A 15,276-nucleotide genomic window follows, 5' to 3' on the forward strand; every position below is an offset into this window, starting at 1 on the left:
TTCCATAGATGTAATTGTCCTTCAGGTTTGGAGGAATACTGATATAAGTACATATATTGGGGTGTTTATTGCATAAATTACAGGTACATATTTGCAATTAAGTCCTAATTCAATATTAACTTATTAGTCCCTGATAACTTTATATTCTCCGTTCAACTCAAATATATTATTATAGAAGTATATATGTTAGATATACGTAAATTGTAGACAATAGAAGGATATATATACAAAAGGTAATTCTGCTACATATATCTTCTATGAACCCGCCTTCCTCTGTGCTCCTCAAATTTCTTCTCCTCCCTTCCCAGCAAAGGGAAGGGAGACGACGAGAGATGCATTGGAGGCCCCCAGATCTGCCCCAGTCCGCAAACCCTAACCCTAAATTCCTTCCAAATCGGCCGGCGGCAGACACCGCGGCTCCCTCCTCCATGTTCCACCGCCTCAACCCCACTCCCTGCGCGCCGCCGCAGGGGATCCGCCACAGACGGGCCAGATCCGAGTTCGCATTCCGCGTCCCGGAAGACCTCGACCGCTGCTCCGGAGATTTCTTCGCGGTAGGGGGCGCGGACAAGGTGGGCTCGGAAGATGACCTCTTCTGCACGTTTATGGACGTCGAACAGGTGGAGGGGAGCGGATCCGCATCGGAGGTTGGAGTTTGGCGGGATTGGTCGGCGGAAAGTGTTGAAGATAGGAAGATCAGCGACGCTGCTGGAGCGGCGCCTTCCAGGCCCAAGCATCGGCATAGCGCCTCCGTGGATGGGTCGTCGATGTTGTCGTCCGTGCCTCTGATGGGGGAAGAAGTGTTTGCAGAGGCGATCGAGGCGAAGAAGGCCATGACGTCGGAGCAGCTTGCGGAGCTCGCTGCTGTTGATCCCAAGAAAGCCAAAAGGTGTCTGATCTTTGTTCGGTAGACCCGAATTCTTGTTTCTTTTTAATCTTTCCAAGCTATTAAAGTTTCAGTACCAATTCAAGAGATAATGAGGGAAATACTGCATCCGTCAGTTACTATGTCACTGGCATTAGAAGTAAATTTGATAATTCTAATGGACGATTTAGATTTTTGTACTAACAAACACCAAAAGCCACTTTCCGAGCATGGAATATACATCGACAAGGGTTTTACAGACGGTTCTGAAGATCTAAGTCAAATTGTATTGATCTTAAAGTAGGTGACTTTGATCTAAGTTGATCTTAAATTGTATTGAGCTTAACAATTATGATTAGATAAATTTGATATAAGTCTTTGCATATTCTGATGAAGTTCTTTGGGTTCACTTACTCTTTGACAATGACTACATGGTCATGCATATAGAATTATTTAGAGCTTTCTTTGATTGTTTAAATATTGATGCTTGTAGAATTCTGGCCAATCGGCGGTCTGCTACTCGCTCAAAAGAAAGAAAGGCTCGTTATATATCAGAACTTGAGAGACAAGTTCAAAACCTTCAAACTGAAGCTACAACTCTCTTCGCACAGTTTACAGTATTTCAGGTTTGTATATTTCTTCTGAATGTGCAAGCTATCTAATTAGATTACATTGCTAGGATGGAATGATTTTGCTTAATTTAACTTTACAAATAACACTCACTGCTGAAGTGACTAGAAAAGCTAAACGGCAGATACCTGCTTCCTTATGGCTCATGGAATGCATATTTGTCTCAGAACATCATTTATTACAAATCATGTATACTCTTCCATTCGCTAACATTCATGAAATACTTTGGGTTATTTTTATTGCCATCATGAAATTTTGACTATAACTATGTTCCCTAGAGACTTTTACTTCTATTAATGAGAGCAAGCTCATTTTGGTTGGCATGTGATCAACCTGGTAACGTCATTCCGCATTGATGCTATGCATTTGCTTAGGTATCAGGAAGAACAGTTATGTTGACTTTGCCAGCATATATTGTGTGATTGCTGTTAATTCATCTTTCTTTTGGTAGTATGACATCCGCATTACCAATGTTTCATGGTGCATTATGTACGTATTTATGCTGATTATTTTGACTGCTTGTATCACCTATGTTGATTATTTTGAACAAATATTTGCAATGCTAGTTTCAGCTGAGGATTCTGATTTGCTGCTTCTCTTTCCAGAGAGACACAACTGGACTTTCTGCAGAGAATACAGAGCTTAGATTAAGATTGCAAGCTATGGAACAACAAGCTCAGTTGCATGATGGTAAGCATGACCTCACTTTGGTACCATATGCTGGCATTTTGCTTCTTAGATTTTGCTGTTATATCAGATGCAGGCCTATTAGAACAGTGATATATAATCCAACTGGTAGATACACTGGCATTCTGTGAGCTTCAATGTGACCTTGAAGTTTGTTATTTCGGTAACCATGAATGAACAGTAAAACTTAGTTCAATTTTCTCGTGGAAAAATTTAGTGTCTGGATCCAGGGGTGTAGCGTTCTCAGTTATAATTACTCTTTTAAGTTGGTTCTGTTGCTGCCTTTTTGGACTGAACTGTCCATGGGCTTTAAATATGTATCAGTCTGTATCTGGTCCATTAAACCAGAACATTTTTTTTGAAGATAGAAAAGGGAGTTTAGGTTGAACAATGACGTTCGGTGAAGCAGCACAGTTTTAGCTCATCATATCGTAAACGTATTCCAATTCAATCATACTGCTTCAATCTTATTTTTTTCAGTGAATATTCTTAGAGAGAAAATGCCAGTTTCAATCTGACCTTAAGGTATATGATAAGACAGAAATTGTTAATGTTGTCTTTCTGGATATATAGTTTATTTTAGTCCAACATCGACAGTCAGTTATAATGATATAAAGAGTTTATTAGATCATGTGTATATATAAACAGTTGCAGGCCTTTGATTACCTGCAAATGGATTGCCTGCAATTCCTATATACAGGAAATGCACACTTGCAAACATCCGGTTGCCTGGAAACAAGACACTTGTAGCGTGTGTGTGCATAACTAGACTCCGACATGCTGCAAATGGAATTACAAGTTTGAAATGCTGTATGTTACACTTGCAGACCAGGTTATAAGTCAAAATTTGAATTGAATATCCTCTCATGCGTTCCCTCTAATCAAGTGGTCTCCCACTCATCTACTTTGCTCCACATAAGTATCTCTTCCTCTTACCTCTGTGAGCACTGGTCGCCGCCTCTTTTACCTTAGTTGCAACTACAAGTAGCAATTCTACATGTAGGCTTGAAAACTACTGCACCTGCAACTGGTCCTTGCCAATTTGCTCGTCTGCAAGTAGCACTTGAAGGCATTTCAAATAGCAGTCGACAAAATATCCCCTTATTGAATCAGTAAATAGGCATATTTCCAATAGCCATAGTTTTCAGGTAAGTGGATGGTGAACTTGGCAATGGCTCTAGTACAAATCCAAACACAGTCTCTGATAGGGAGGTCTCAACAACCAATTTCCAACAATCAAAACTCGGAAGAGGTCAGTGTTGTGGTTGCATTTTTCTGAACAAAAACTGCATCAGATTCGTATCCAATGTTATTGTTCAGAGCAGGCCTTTATCCACGAGATATGCATGCCAAAATGGCCTAGCGTTCTCAGGTGAACTTGAACAATTGCTTTTATGTATCATGATGTATTCTTCTCCTTTGCAGCACTAAACATGGCACTAAAGCAGGAGGTTGAAAGGCTCATGCTTGCGACTGGTGAAGTATCAAACCCCCCCAATGGAGCTTACAACGGGGGATTGCAGCATATCCCATACGACCCATCATTTGCCTCCTCCCAGCAACAGCCAGTCCATCATCAAGCAATTCAGTTGCAGCCCAAGTTTCAGCAGTCACAGCCTGGCGCCTCTTGCAACCATTTGCCCGCTCATCAGAACTCCCTTCCGGCTATGATGGAGCAAGATCCAATTGGAGGGCTACAGGGATTGGATATCCGTAAAAGTTCCATAGTGAAGTTGGAGGAGGGTTCCTCGGTTTCCGCCGATGGAACCAGAAACGTTTGACACACCAACCCCACAAACAATTCACAGTTGTCATATACTCCAGTATTTCATTTCATTCTTTCTTATATTATTTTCCTTCTTGTCAGGATTGTGTCATTCATTTCTTCCTCTTGTTGCTTTCATTCTTTGGTGTAGCATTATTAAGTCGTAGAGGTCGTCACATGTTGTGTTGATAATGTTTAGTGTCTGATATGGGAAATGAAAGCATCTTAGCATTATTTCTGTACAGACATATTGTTGCTAAATCTGCAGGAGGCAGTACCATGGTCGGTTGAGAGGCTCTTTCCATCCAAGACACCGGGCCATGATCGAGCAATCTCATGGTATGATTGTTTTAACGTTATTCATCATCAATGTCAATTTCAATGCCATAGCATAAATCTCTTCTTCGTCAACTTACTCTGTTTTTTTTTTTGCTCATATTACACCTGACCAAGTCGCATCTATCCGATCGAGTCATCTTACATCCAAAGTAGATAAATATTTAGATTGATTGGTGTGAGTTCAATGGGTATATCATCATTAATTTGATCTTAAGTATTTTTGGACTATTGATATAAGATCGAATTCTCGGTATCGGCATATCGGAGTCATCGATAAAAATAATAAAAATTATTTTAGAATTTTAAGTAATGATTAACCATAATTTATTATATAAACTAACAAGATTATAATTATACGTGAAAAAATTCCACCCTGTCTTCATTCCCTTAATTTCATCTTATCCAAGACATCGATGCTTCATAAATTACTATAATTGCTTGACTTGGAAATCAAACTGTATGATGAGGGTAATGATTGCGATAAGACTCACATGATATCAGTTGTACCAGGTGATGCATCACGCCTTTGTCAATTTGATGAGACACCCGGTCAACGCGGACTGGAACACCTACTGAGGCACATTAACACCCTGCTTAGGCTCGATCCCCCACGCCACGCCACGCCAACGGCAATGTCAGATGCTACCAGAAGTATGATCCTGATCCCTGTGGGCAGGCACATCATACAACGGTAATTCTTACTATAAAAACCCTCGTGCACAAGGAGAAAAGGGGGAAGGAGCATACACAACTTGGCTAGAAAAGGAGCAAACCCCCACGACCACTCACTAATTTAATTGTCGGAGAGGTCGGGCCGAGCTCCCCGACCCGACCTTTGTGCAGGTGTGAAGCCAAAGATCCCCACGGAACGCGCAGGCGAGGAGTGCTCCCCCGATGGAAATGGCTACCCCCGTCTCGATGGGATCCACGTAGTCGGACGCCTCAGCAGTCTCGGGAAACGTACCAGGGAGATCCCCTATCATCCGGATCCGAACCAAACCACGTTGGTCCCGAGACTGCTGAGGTGTCTCGGATTTAGCTCGATCCGAAGCACTCGTCCTCGCCGACTACTTGAAAGAATATTGACATCTAACGAGTAACGAGTGGAGTAAAAACCATACGCTGGCATTAAATTTGTGCGTGGATTCTGGCACTCCGGTACAGAACACGAAGGGGACGTGTGAAGCGCAACACTCCCATCTATCTCCGTCTTCTGAGAATTATTGGTATCATGAGACGTGCACCTAAGTGTACAGTGTGCCAGTTCAGAAAGGCTCCATTTCAAATTATAAAGGAGACGACACGTGCACGTTTCTTCTCCGGTTTCGATTTGTTTATGTTTTGTTTCTTTATATTTAATAATGGTGGTCATGTCACGTAGCCATCTTCTTTATAATTGTTTATTCTTATGTGTTGAGGAAAAAAAAAAAGATTGATTCTGATTTTAATTCATACCCATACCAATAAGATTATACAAAATATCAAGTTTTTAAAATATTATTTTATACGAAGATCGAGATTAAAAAAAATTTTGATTTAATTTTTTCGACGTTCAAATTAGTAACTCGATATATGAGTGTGGACGTGAGTGGTTAGAAAGTTGATCCTCATTTCATTATGTTGAAAATGAACTTTTATATTTTGTCGTAAAGGAGCATGAAGTATTCTATATAAAGTTAATCTCTATCTATGTGGATGCGAAGGGAAGGAGGGATGATCCATAATCACCTGTCTTGAATCCTTATCCATCTTTAAGGGTGGCCTCCGTCTTTTCCTTTGGTCTAAAATATTTTGTAACGATTAACTAATGATATACTCCATATTATTATATTTCACGAGCAAATGATAATTTCATATAGATGATAAATTAATAGTCATCTCTTTATAATAAGCTCATGATTTTTTTTTCTTTTAAGTATCATTTAGATCGATCTTAAAAGGATAAAAATCTTTTGTAGTACATTACATACAGAGCCTAATCATCGAAGTCCTACACTTACCATAATACCATGTTAAAAATAATCAAATAATAATAATAATAGTAAAATAGTAATTCAGAAAATGACACTTAGGCAATGCAAGATAAATCCATGAGTAAGAAGCTTGGAGTGAAAAGTTGTCAGGGGATTCAAATGGATGCTCACCAAAGCTGTGCATTTCAATTCAAACAGGGCCTTGTGGGAGTACAAAAATATAGGTAGACCATGTTCTCTTGCAGAGCTTTATGGGTGAAAACCAGCCCTAAAGATACACTACAGGTTTCCAAAGCAAGCTGGACACCCCATCCCTTCCTTTTGTTCCTCGAGAATGCAGCAAATTATTGTACTGTGTATTAAGATATAATTTCAAGTGCTAACTTTCTTTGATCCCAATCTTCAACTGAGAAGACTCGCTTCATGAGTTCATGTTTTGCTTCTTCCATTCATACATTACGCAACATGAGGTTGGGCACAGAGTAGCTCTCGAGATCTTGCACAGGTCAACGATCTAAAGTGGATAAGTCTTCACCATACACTTGCAGGCTGTAGCGTTCTTTACGAGATTCCTTCTGCAAACTTTGGGTGCAACTTTTTAGGCACTCTTCTTCTTCACTCTGCCATTGTCTTCGTTGCTAATTAATCGTAATATGATGCAGCGTCGTTCATGCCGGCGTTTGAATCCTTCGTCGGTTGTGAAGTCCCAGTCAAACAGGTAACGGAGGAATTATCATCGGTGACCTCTCCTGAGATTGCTTCAGTTGACATTAATCTCTTGTTTCCCAGGAAGCACAGGCGATCCACAGCAACTGCTCGTCAAATCCAGCAAACCTCTCAAAATCTTAGGTATACGCATGTGATCTAAGAAAAAGGCATCGTTGTAATGGTCGGACATCAATGGATCCAACAAGGTGTTAATGCAGCAAGAAGAGAGCTGCAAGTTCTTGCAGACTGTTGCTGGTTTGGGAGGTGAATGATTAGAGAAAGAGGAGCACGAATCCCTGGCCCGGTGCAGCGGCGTAGGCCCCGCAGTAATGGACTCGGAGACAGGAACGGCGTCATTGACGGAGAGCGAGCTGCAAGTTGCACTCGGCCATTGACAGCGGCAGCCTACCCACCGATGTTAGTGACCGCAACCTCGATGCTTGGCTGCTTATGGTAGGCGATCGATCGGCCCACGATATCATTGGTTCCTTTGGTGAGAAGCATACAAGGTGCTCTGGCTGCCTCCGGCTGCGGCGGCTAACCTGTCTCGATCCAGATCGGGTTCATGGAGCAGAGGAAGTGGCACGACTTCGGCCATGGCTTGAGGACATTGTGTTTCGCTTAAGATACTAACGTTCAAGAAAGCCTCGTGGCACCACTTCGGCGGCTAACCTGTCCTTTTCTGCTGTCTCCGTCTTCCTACTGCTGCCTCGCTAGCACTACTATAAGCCCCCGGAGTTACTCTCACATGAGATGCGATCGCCTCGGCGAAGGACATTCTTGCTCGCGCCGCGGACGACGCTCCCGATGAAGCGCACGCTGGTGGGCAGTGGCCGGAAGAGTGGGAAGCATCCTGTCTTCGTCTTCGTGTTCACCGTCTTCTTGTTCTTCACGTTCGTGTACAACGAGGACATCAGGTCCTTCGCTGAGAACTCCTTCAGTGGTAGCAGAGCCAAGTCTCAGGTCTTGGCCCGGCAAGAGCTCGTCGTAGATACACCAAGACACGAAGCAAATGTGGCCGATGGCTTCCACAGAAGAGAAGAATCCGAAGATGATGATGAGGAGCGGGAGGAGAGTAAGAAGGGGAAAACAGTGGTAGAGAGGACAGCAGGTGATACGGCGGCCAGAGAACGGTCGCCGCCAGCCAAGGAAGACCACCGAGAGCGTGAGAGCAACACGGCGAACATGTCGGTGGTCGTCGACGTACCGCAAGTGGTTCAGCTGCCGTCGCAGCACAAGGCGGAGGCGGAGGCGGAGGCGAAGCCGCAGAGGGGCGTGCTTAACGTGCCGGAGACCTGCGACCTCTTCGACGGCCGGTGGGTCTACGACGACGTCTCGTACCCGCTCTACAAGGAGCACGAGTGCCGGTTCCTGACGGAGCAGGTGACCTGCTTGAGGAACGGCCGCCGCGACGACACCTACCAGAAGTGGCGGTGGCAGCCGCGGGACTGTGACTTGCCGAGGTATTCGTTCCCCTGTTCTGATGACATCTCCCGTGAATCGAAGAGATGGTCGGATCTGAAGTCTTCTTCTGGTGGATGCATAGATTCGATGCTCGGCTGCTGTTGGAGAGGCTGAGGGGGAAGCGCCTCATGTTCGTGGGGGACTCCCTCAACAGGAACCAGTGGGAGTCCATGGTGTGCCTCGTCCAATCTGCCATCCCAAGGGGCAAGAAGACTCTCACCAAGCACGGCTCGGTCAGCGTCTTCAGAGCCGAGGTAGCAGCGACCAGAGTTGCTGTGAATCTGATTGCAATCAGACAAAGCCTCTGATCCCCGTTCGTACTAATCGATTGCAGGAGTACAATGCTACTGTGGAGTTCTACTGGGCGCCGTTCTTGGTGGAATCCAACTCCGACGACCCAAACATACACAGCATTCAGAACCGCATCATCATGGCCGACTCGATCGCCAAGCACGGGAAACACTGGCAGGGAGTGGACTACTTGATCTTCAACACCTACATCTGGTGGATGAACACCGCCAAGATGAAGCTCCTGTGAGTACCCCTCGCCCTCACCACCTGATGGATCCGAGCTAATTGGTTCTGCTTACGAGCTTCTAACTCGGGGCCACAGGCGAGGATCGTTCGATCGAGGGTCGACGAAGTACGACGAGGTCAGTCGGCCAGCGGCCTACCGGCGAGTCCTGACGACATGGGCGAAGTGGGTGCGCAGGAACGTGAACCCGAAGAAGACGATGGTGTTCTTCATGAGCTTGTCTCCCAACCACATGAGGTAAGGTCTACAGATCGACCTCTCCGTTAAGACGACAGGAATCACTCGCTGCATCGATGGATTACAGGAGCACGGATTGGGGCAATCCAAAGGGGATAAAGTGCGCGATGGAGACGACGCCGATCACGAACATCTCGCGCCCATTTAAGCTGGGAACCGACTGGCGACTGTTCCGGGAGGAGGAGGAGGTGATCCGGGGGATGAGGTTCCCGGTGTCGTTCATCAAGATCACGGCGATGACGGAGTTCCGGAAGGACGCGCACACGTCCGTCCACACGCTCCGGCAAGGGAAGCTGCTGACGCCGGAGCAGCAGGCGGATCCGGCCTCCTTCGCCGACTGCATCCACTGGTGCCTGCCGGGCCTGCCGGACACGTGGAACGAGTTCGTCTTCGTCCGCATCGCATCCCGGCCATGGCGCAGCTGATGCACGTGCCCTGAGTTGGCATCCCCACCTTCTTCCTTCTTACCGTTACCGCCATTCTTTTCACCCCTCCTCACACCACGACATCGATAGATTCTTTTCTTCTGTTGTTTGGATCTTTGTGTATCTACCCGTGTCGGAATCGTATGGGGGTGAACTCCTGTTGCACAGGCATCGAGAGAGAGAGAGAGAGAGAGAGAGAGAAGAGAGAGGACCACAAGAGTGTTAACATCGAAGGTATGGATGGATTTGTTCTCGAACTATTGCTGCGTTCTAATCTATTGTCGCCTTCTGAAACCTCCTAAGAACGTATTTAAAGGGTGTAATACTATCTATTAGCGTGAGTTTAGATGTTCGATTGAGACACCACAAATTTTATGATATTAGAGACAAATTAGTTTTGGATATGACGATTTGGTTAATTATATAATCTGCTGAATTGTGACGAACAGTATCGACGTACGATACGATGATCGATTGATGTGAGATGGCGTTCGTCGGATTCGGACCCGTTGACCAATCACTAAGCTTCCTGTGGCCAACTGGGAAGAGGATTTGACTGCACAACAAGAGGAGGGGAAGAAGAAAGTGAAAAGCACCTGTTTGGGAATCTACATCATGCTGAATGACTGATAGATATGATTGTTTTGTTGCCTTGTACATATGATTGATTGAAGTTGTACCACATATCATGTACTCATCATCGAGTAATTGGCTACGATGTCCTCTTCGATTCCAAAGGAATATTGCATGTGTAAATCATGTAGAATACTTTTCCAAGTAAATAATATATTTCATCGAATTGGTGTGAAAAAAATATGATAATGCTCGAAAAACCTGATTCGATTGGTTGCATCAACCTAACCAGTTTCATATCATCTGACATGCTATGGTTTCTTTGTGCAGCAAATAAGGTACATGGACCTCACGAAGCAGCAGAGCAGTTTCGTGTATGTTGCTGTCTTCCACCTTAGGTTGCACACCGATCAGCATCTCACCGGATGTAGTAGAACAAACAATGAGACCTGCCACACCCAATTATGATCCTCTCACGTGACTGTGAGGACCAGTCTTGAGAGTGCAGAGCTTCATGTGAAGGTGCTTTTGGTCTGGTCGATAGCAAGCCTCCTTGTTGCAATCTTGCATATGCCTACCTTTCTTTGAACATCAAACAAGCTTGGAATTATAGTTCCATCAAATTCACTCGCCCTCTTGTGTTTCCCAACTTTTAAGATGCTCAAAGCAATGTGGTTTCAATTATTGGAGCTGACTTACTGAGTAGAAACTATTGATTGTGATATTCTTGTGGGCGCAGTGTGCCCACGAGCATAGCAACACAACTAGGGAGAAGAGAAGGCGATTAGGGTTTTCGGATAAAAGACTGTTTTGTCTCTCGAAATTTTAGAAATTTTGAGTATGTTTTTTCTGTCCGAATCACCATGCCCAAATATTAGTATAGTCCAGTGGTGGCTCCACCACGATAAATTCTCTAACTTTATCTACGAGTATCTATTTTCTACTCGAGTACTCTCATCTTACTCAAATACTATGCTAAAGTTTATATGTTAAATTTTGTAATTATATTATTAGAATTATAGTTTTTATTTATAATCAAAAGTTAAGTAGTAAGGATGTTACTCGATCCCAAGACTTTGATATCCGCGGTTACGAGGCATTAAAGCCCTCTTTTCTTTTAGATTTCCCTATGTCACTATTAAGTTGGTCCAAAATAAGTTGTAGTAACAATCAGTTCTTGCATTTGGCACTATGGATTGATTGCATGACTATTTTTTGTGTAGGCTTCTTGATTTGCCAATGGCTTTTGGCTAACATATTTGCATGGATGAAAACCATAGTTACATAGATCATGACAGCAACAATCAGTACCTGCATCATGGAAAAATAATCAATTCTTCTTGTGTAATCGAGACCATTTGTTTGATGTTACTGAGTATGTCTTCCACTGGTGTTTTCAGAAGAACAGCAACTTTTTCCTTGTTCTGCTGCTTAGTTCAGTGTGCATAGTTAGCCTTGTCTCCACATCAATGTTGAGGATTCATAATCATCCATTGAAAGCCCAAAGCAGTTTATTTTGTGAAATTAGAGATGGATTTTGTCATTCATGTTAGAGATAGGGGACTACTTGGTCTGTTTCGGTGCACCTTAGAGATGCGAGGGATTATCCGCTTTCGGTGAGTGCGATCGAACCCGCACGGTTTTACTCTTTCGGAGTCACAGAGCTGAACCCTTGGCTCCCCCACGGTGGGCGCCAATCTGATAAGGGACCACTTGGACGGTCTTGGTGCACCTTGGAGGTGCGAGGGATTATCTGCTCTGGGTGAGTGCGATCGAACCCGCACGGTTTTGCCCTTTTGGAGCTATAGAGCTCAAAAAGACGCCTTTGAGGATAAGGGAGGCATGGCTGCCTTATGAGCCTTTGGCTCCCCCCACTCCTCAACCGATGTGGGACTAAGTTGGCCCTATCAGGTGACCCCCCCGATCGGTCACCCCTCGGTCGGACCCGGAGATCGGCCCCTTCCCACCCTCGAGGACGAGGGAATCCCGGCTTCAACACCGGATCGATAAACAATGTTGATGGATTGATGCACCAAAAAATGTTGATGGATTGATGTGTCGTGGCTGATAGAGTCAGCACAGCCTAGTCCACAAGGCAATATCAGGAGTCTCTGGTCGGTTGAGCTAGGTTTCGAGACCGATCGAACACCACTTTGAGCGTCGGGAGCGGGGGTTTGATCAGCACCTTCTTGCTTGCGATGATAGGTTTCTTGCAAAAAAGACCGTTGTCGGGTGTTTCCCGACTTTGGTCCCTCCGACGATCAAGTCAGTGGCGGGATGGAGTTTTTTCTTTTTTTTCTTCCCCCTTGGCCGGGTCTCGACCGGGTCTCGGCCAGGTGCTTTTATGCTACCGTATGAGGGTCGGTCGTACGTGGGCATAGCGACCAATCCTCGGGAGATGAGGCGGTACCTTTGTGCGGCCGCTGCTCCGGGACGCGCGGAACGGCGCCATGCGGTGCCGTCCCGAGCTTTCCGGGACGGGACGTATCGAGCCACGCCTTGATACGGTCTCTGGCTCGACACGTGGGGGTGCTCCTCTTGCTTACCTGGCTGCAGCGCTACGTGGCATCGCTCGTGACACGACGTGGACCCAAAATATACCTTATCAACATCCATCACTCTCATGCGGAAGAAGAAGAAGATATCCCATCATATTCTAAGTTTATCGTAAAGTTTCATGTTTTGATCTCGTCTTCATCATTTATCCTTTCGGAGAGAAAGATAAAAACTTACACGGCTACATATAGTGAGATTATCGATCATAAATCCAGTCCCTCGGATTCTGCTTCCTTCCATCTAATGATGGTTTCAATTGGATCCTCCACTTGGGGCCGACGGCGGCACGGGTTTTCCGGGAAGCATGGTGAAGAAGAGAGGCGCCGACGCCGACACCGGGAGCTTCCTGTTGGATCTCGAACGGGCGGTGGCAGCCTTCGTCAGGCCGCATGGCTTCTCGGCCCCAAGTCTCTGCAGTGACCGAACGACGAAGCTTGATTCCGGGACCTCCCCGGAGGTGGTGATCCCGTCGACAGGCCTAGCGGCGGTGCAGTATCGTTGGACGAGAACCAGCAGCAGAAGAAGAAAGGTGATAGCTTTGTCTTGAACTACCATGGCGGAAGACACAAAGAAGGCTTAATGGCGTGCGCAATGGCGATTTATCGCGAAGGAGTAGGATTAGGAAGAGAAAGATGGATGTGTTGGCAAATGTAGAGAGGTCAGAGAAGCACTTGGAATCTTCTCTCGTTTGACTCTTCGCATGGTTTTGATCGTAAAATTCAACCAGGATTAATATCAAAGAGATTATTGCTAGTGGTTATCCCATAATTCCACTGTCATTATCATCATCAGTACAACTATACAGTTTAATCTTTAGAGATTACAGTGCACAATAACTGCGAGAGAGTGAAATCCAACCAAAGCAAAGTACAATAACAGTAAACAGAATGTGAAATCTAACCAATACTATCTCATTCGAACCCATTAATCCTTTTGCAAAGGGTAAATGATAAAGATGAGATTCGAACTTACGATGTTAGGATAAGCTGTCAAAGTCTTGATCGACTAAACTATAGCTGAACCCATTAATTGCATAACATTGACATATGATGAAGCAATTGTGCATCTCCATCCTAGTGTGTTGGAGTTCTTGCAAGCAGTGAAAGCTCTGTGGATGTCCATCGTAGCTGCAATTGGGGGCATGAAAAGCTTAAAGCCTCAAGACTAATGGCAGCATCTAGGCATAGGTTTCAGAAGCTACAACTGGCTGGATCGAGTGGAATTCATTAGCAGCAGTTTATGGCAGTCTACTTAGGTGTCAATGTCCAAGGATGGTACCCACTTGCACTCCGAGTTCCTATCAAATGGCATCGGGCATATGCATATGGCTGTCAAATGGGTGCAGCAGAGCATCATCAGCAGAACAGAGCGCTTGTAGACCCAGCAAGACTGGTTCCGAATCCATCCCATTGGACTGAGACATCTGTAGAGAAGTATCGTTCCACAAGCTTGATCTCCAAGAGTCCCATCATCCACCATGCACTTCCGAATTGGACCCAAACCAGCAACTCATTGCCTTGTTTTCCTTTCACTCCGGTAGTGGATGCTCGACCTTTTGCTGCCGAGTGTGGTCCAATCCAAAGTTGGAGATCGAGTTCGCAGCTTTCGGGCATAAAGACAGCAGGAAGGAGGAGAGTGACGCAGGTGTTCCTTCGTTTTGGCATCAAAGAACGCATGCGGCAGGCGAGACAGACAAAGTGAGTGCTCAGAAGTGATTTGAGGTCTGCAGCACTCTGTTTTTGCTGCTGCTTCTTCGCGGACGAAGAGGTGTGGAAATGAGGAGTTGGACCAGGAAGGTGGCTCTCCTGAGCTGTGTCTCTTTGTGCTTCGTCTTCTTCGTCGCCTTCGCTATTCTCTTGGAAACAAGCAGTTGGAAAGCTTGTTCAGGTGAGCAGAATCCACTTCTCAGGTTCCACGCTCATCTAGCTGATACTTCATTCAGTGTTCATCTTTATCCTGTGTTACGTAAAACAGTATTAGATCTATGGATGGTTGTGTATCACTTTTACCTTTTTTATTTCTCAGTTGCAGAGATTAGAAGCGCGACAATGAAATCCTTTGTGCAGGTGCTCTCTCTCTCTCTCTTCTGCGTCACGCAAATCTTCTCCTGTAATTAAAGAATTTTCCTTGTTCTCCTGGGTAAATAATGTTGCTACGATGCGCCGTTGGTGCGACTGCGGCAAGCTCGGGCCTCCGGCGCAATATATAAAAATACGCTCTTTTTCCACTAAAATGCGCGGGATGGACGCGAGCTCACTCGCTACCATCAAGCGCACGTAAGCATGCTGGTCGTACCGACTCGTTCTCGGAGCCACCGTATCTTGCAGGGTCCCCGGCGAGCACGCGAGCCGTCGGTGGCGGAGGGAGGACGCAGGAATCTAATGGGGCGGGGGTCGCGTCCTCCGCGGTGCACGTCCAAGTGCGGCAACTGCACCCCGTGCCTGCCGGTGCAGGTGGCCGTCCCCCCGGGGGCGCCCGCTACCTTCGAGTACTACCCCGTGGCCTGGCGGTGCAAGTGC

At 45.6% G+C, this 15,276-nt stretch overlaps 2 protein-coding genes across 3 annotated transcripts; both read left to right on the forward strand.

Annotated features, from left to right (window-relative positions):
* The first annotated feature begins 254 nt into the window (after positions 1-254).
* Positions 255-4,191, forward strand: LOC135677190 (transcription factor RF2b-like). Of its 2 annotated transcripts, none has more exons than XM_065189219.1 (4): positions 255-907; positions 1,359-1,491; positions 2,101-2,185; positions 3,608-4,191. In XM_065189219.1, exons 1-4 carry the CDS (start codon positions 258-260, stop codon positions 3,961-3,963), a joined length of 1,224 nt encoding a protein of 407 aa, XP_065045291.1. In that variant the 5' UTR covers positions 255-257; the 3' UTR covers positions 3,964-4,191. The 2 variants fall into 2 exon arrangements, with proteins under 2 accessions (XP_065045291.1, XP_065045292.1); XM_065189220.1 differs by having other exon boundaries at positions 263-889.
* A 2,892-nt stretch (positions 4,192-7,083) lies between these two features.
* LOC135677192 (protein trichome birefringence-like 28) lies at positions 7,084-9,922 on the forward strand. The gene is made up of 5 exons (XM_065189221.1): positions 7,084-8,430; positions 8,514-8,685; positions 8,766-8,965; positions 9,045-9,203; positions 9,271-9,922. The coding sequence occupies exons 1-5, from the start codon at positions 7,721-7,723 to the stop codon at positions 9,626-9,628; spliced, it is 1,599 nt and encodes a 532-aa protein (XP_065045293.1). The 5' UTR covers positions 7,084-7,720; the 3' UTR covers positions 9,629-9,922.
* Positions 9,923-15,276: the final 5,354 nt, after the last annotated feature.

The sequence above is a fragment of the Musa acuminata genome, chromosome BXJ1-6, assembly GCF_036884655.1.
Source record: "Musa acuminata AAA Group cultivar baxijiao chromosome BXJ1-6, Cavendish_Baxijiao_AAA, whole genome shotgun sequence".
Classification (NCBI taxonomy): Eukaryota; Viridiplantae; Streptophyta; class Magnoliopsida; order Zingiberales; family Musaceae; genus Musa; species Musa acuminata.

What these genes read in the sequence shown, in the direction of transcription:
- LOC135677190 (XM_065189219.1), top strand. Translation starts at nt 258, where the DNA reads ATGAACCCGCCTTCCTCTGTGCTCCTCAAATTTCTTCTCCTCCCTTCC. An exon ending in AGGTGTCTGATCTTTGTTCG is followed by an intron (nt 908 to 1,358) that starts GTAGACCCGAAT and finishes TGATGCTTGTAG; the next exon opens with AATTCTGGCCAATCGGCGGT. An exon ending in CACAGTTTACAGTATTTCAG is followed by an intron (nt 1,492 to 2,100) that starts GTTTGTATATTT and finishes TTCTCTTTCCAG; the next exon opens with AGAGACACAACTGGACTTTC.
- LOC135677192 (XM_065189221.1), top strand. Translation starts at nt 7,721, where the DNA reads ATGCGATCGCCTCGGCGAAGGACATTCTTGCTCGCGCCGCGGACGACG. An exon ending in CGGGACTGTGACTTGCCGAG is followed by an intron (nt 8,431 to 8,513) that starts GTATTCGTTCCC and finishes GTGGATGCATAG; the next exon opens with ATTCGATGCTCGGCTGCTGT. An exon ending in TCAGCGTCTTCAGAGCCGAG is followed by an intron (nt 8,686 to 8,765) that starts GTAGCAGCGACC and finishes AATCGATTGCAG; the next exon opens with GAGTACAATGCTACTGTGGA.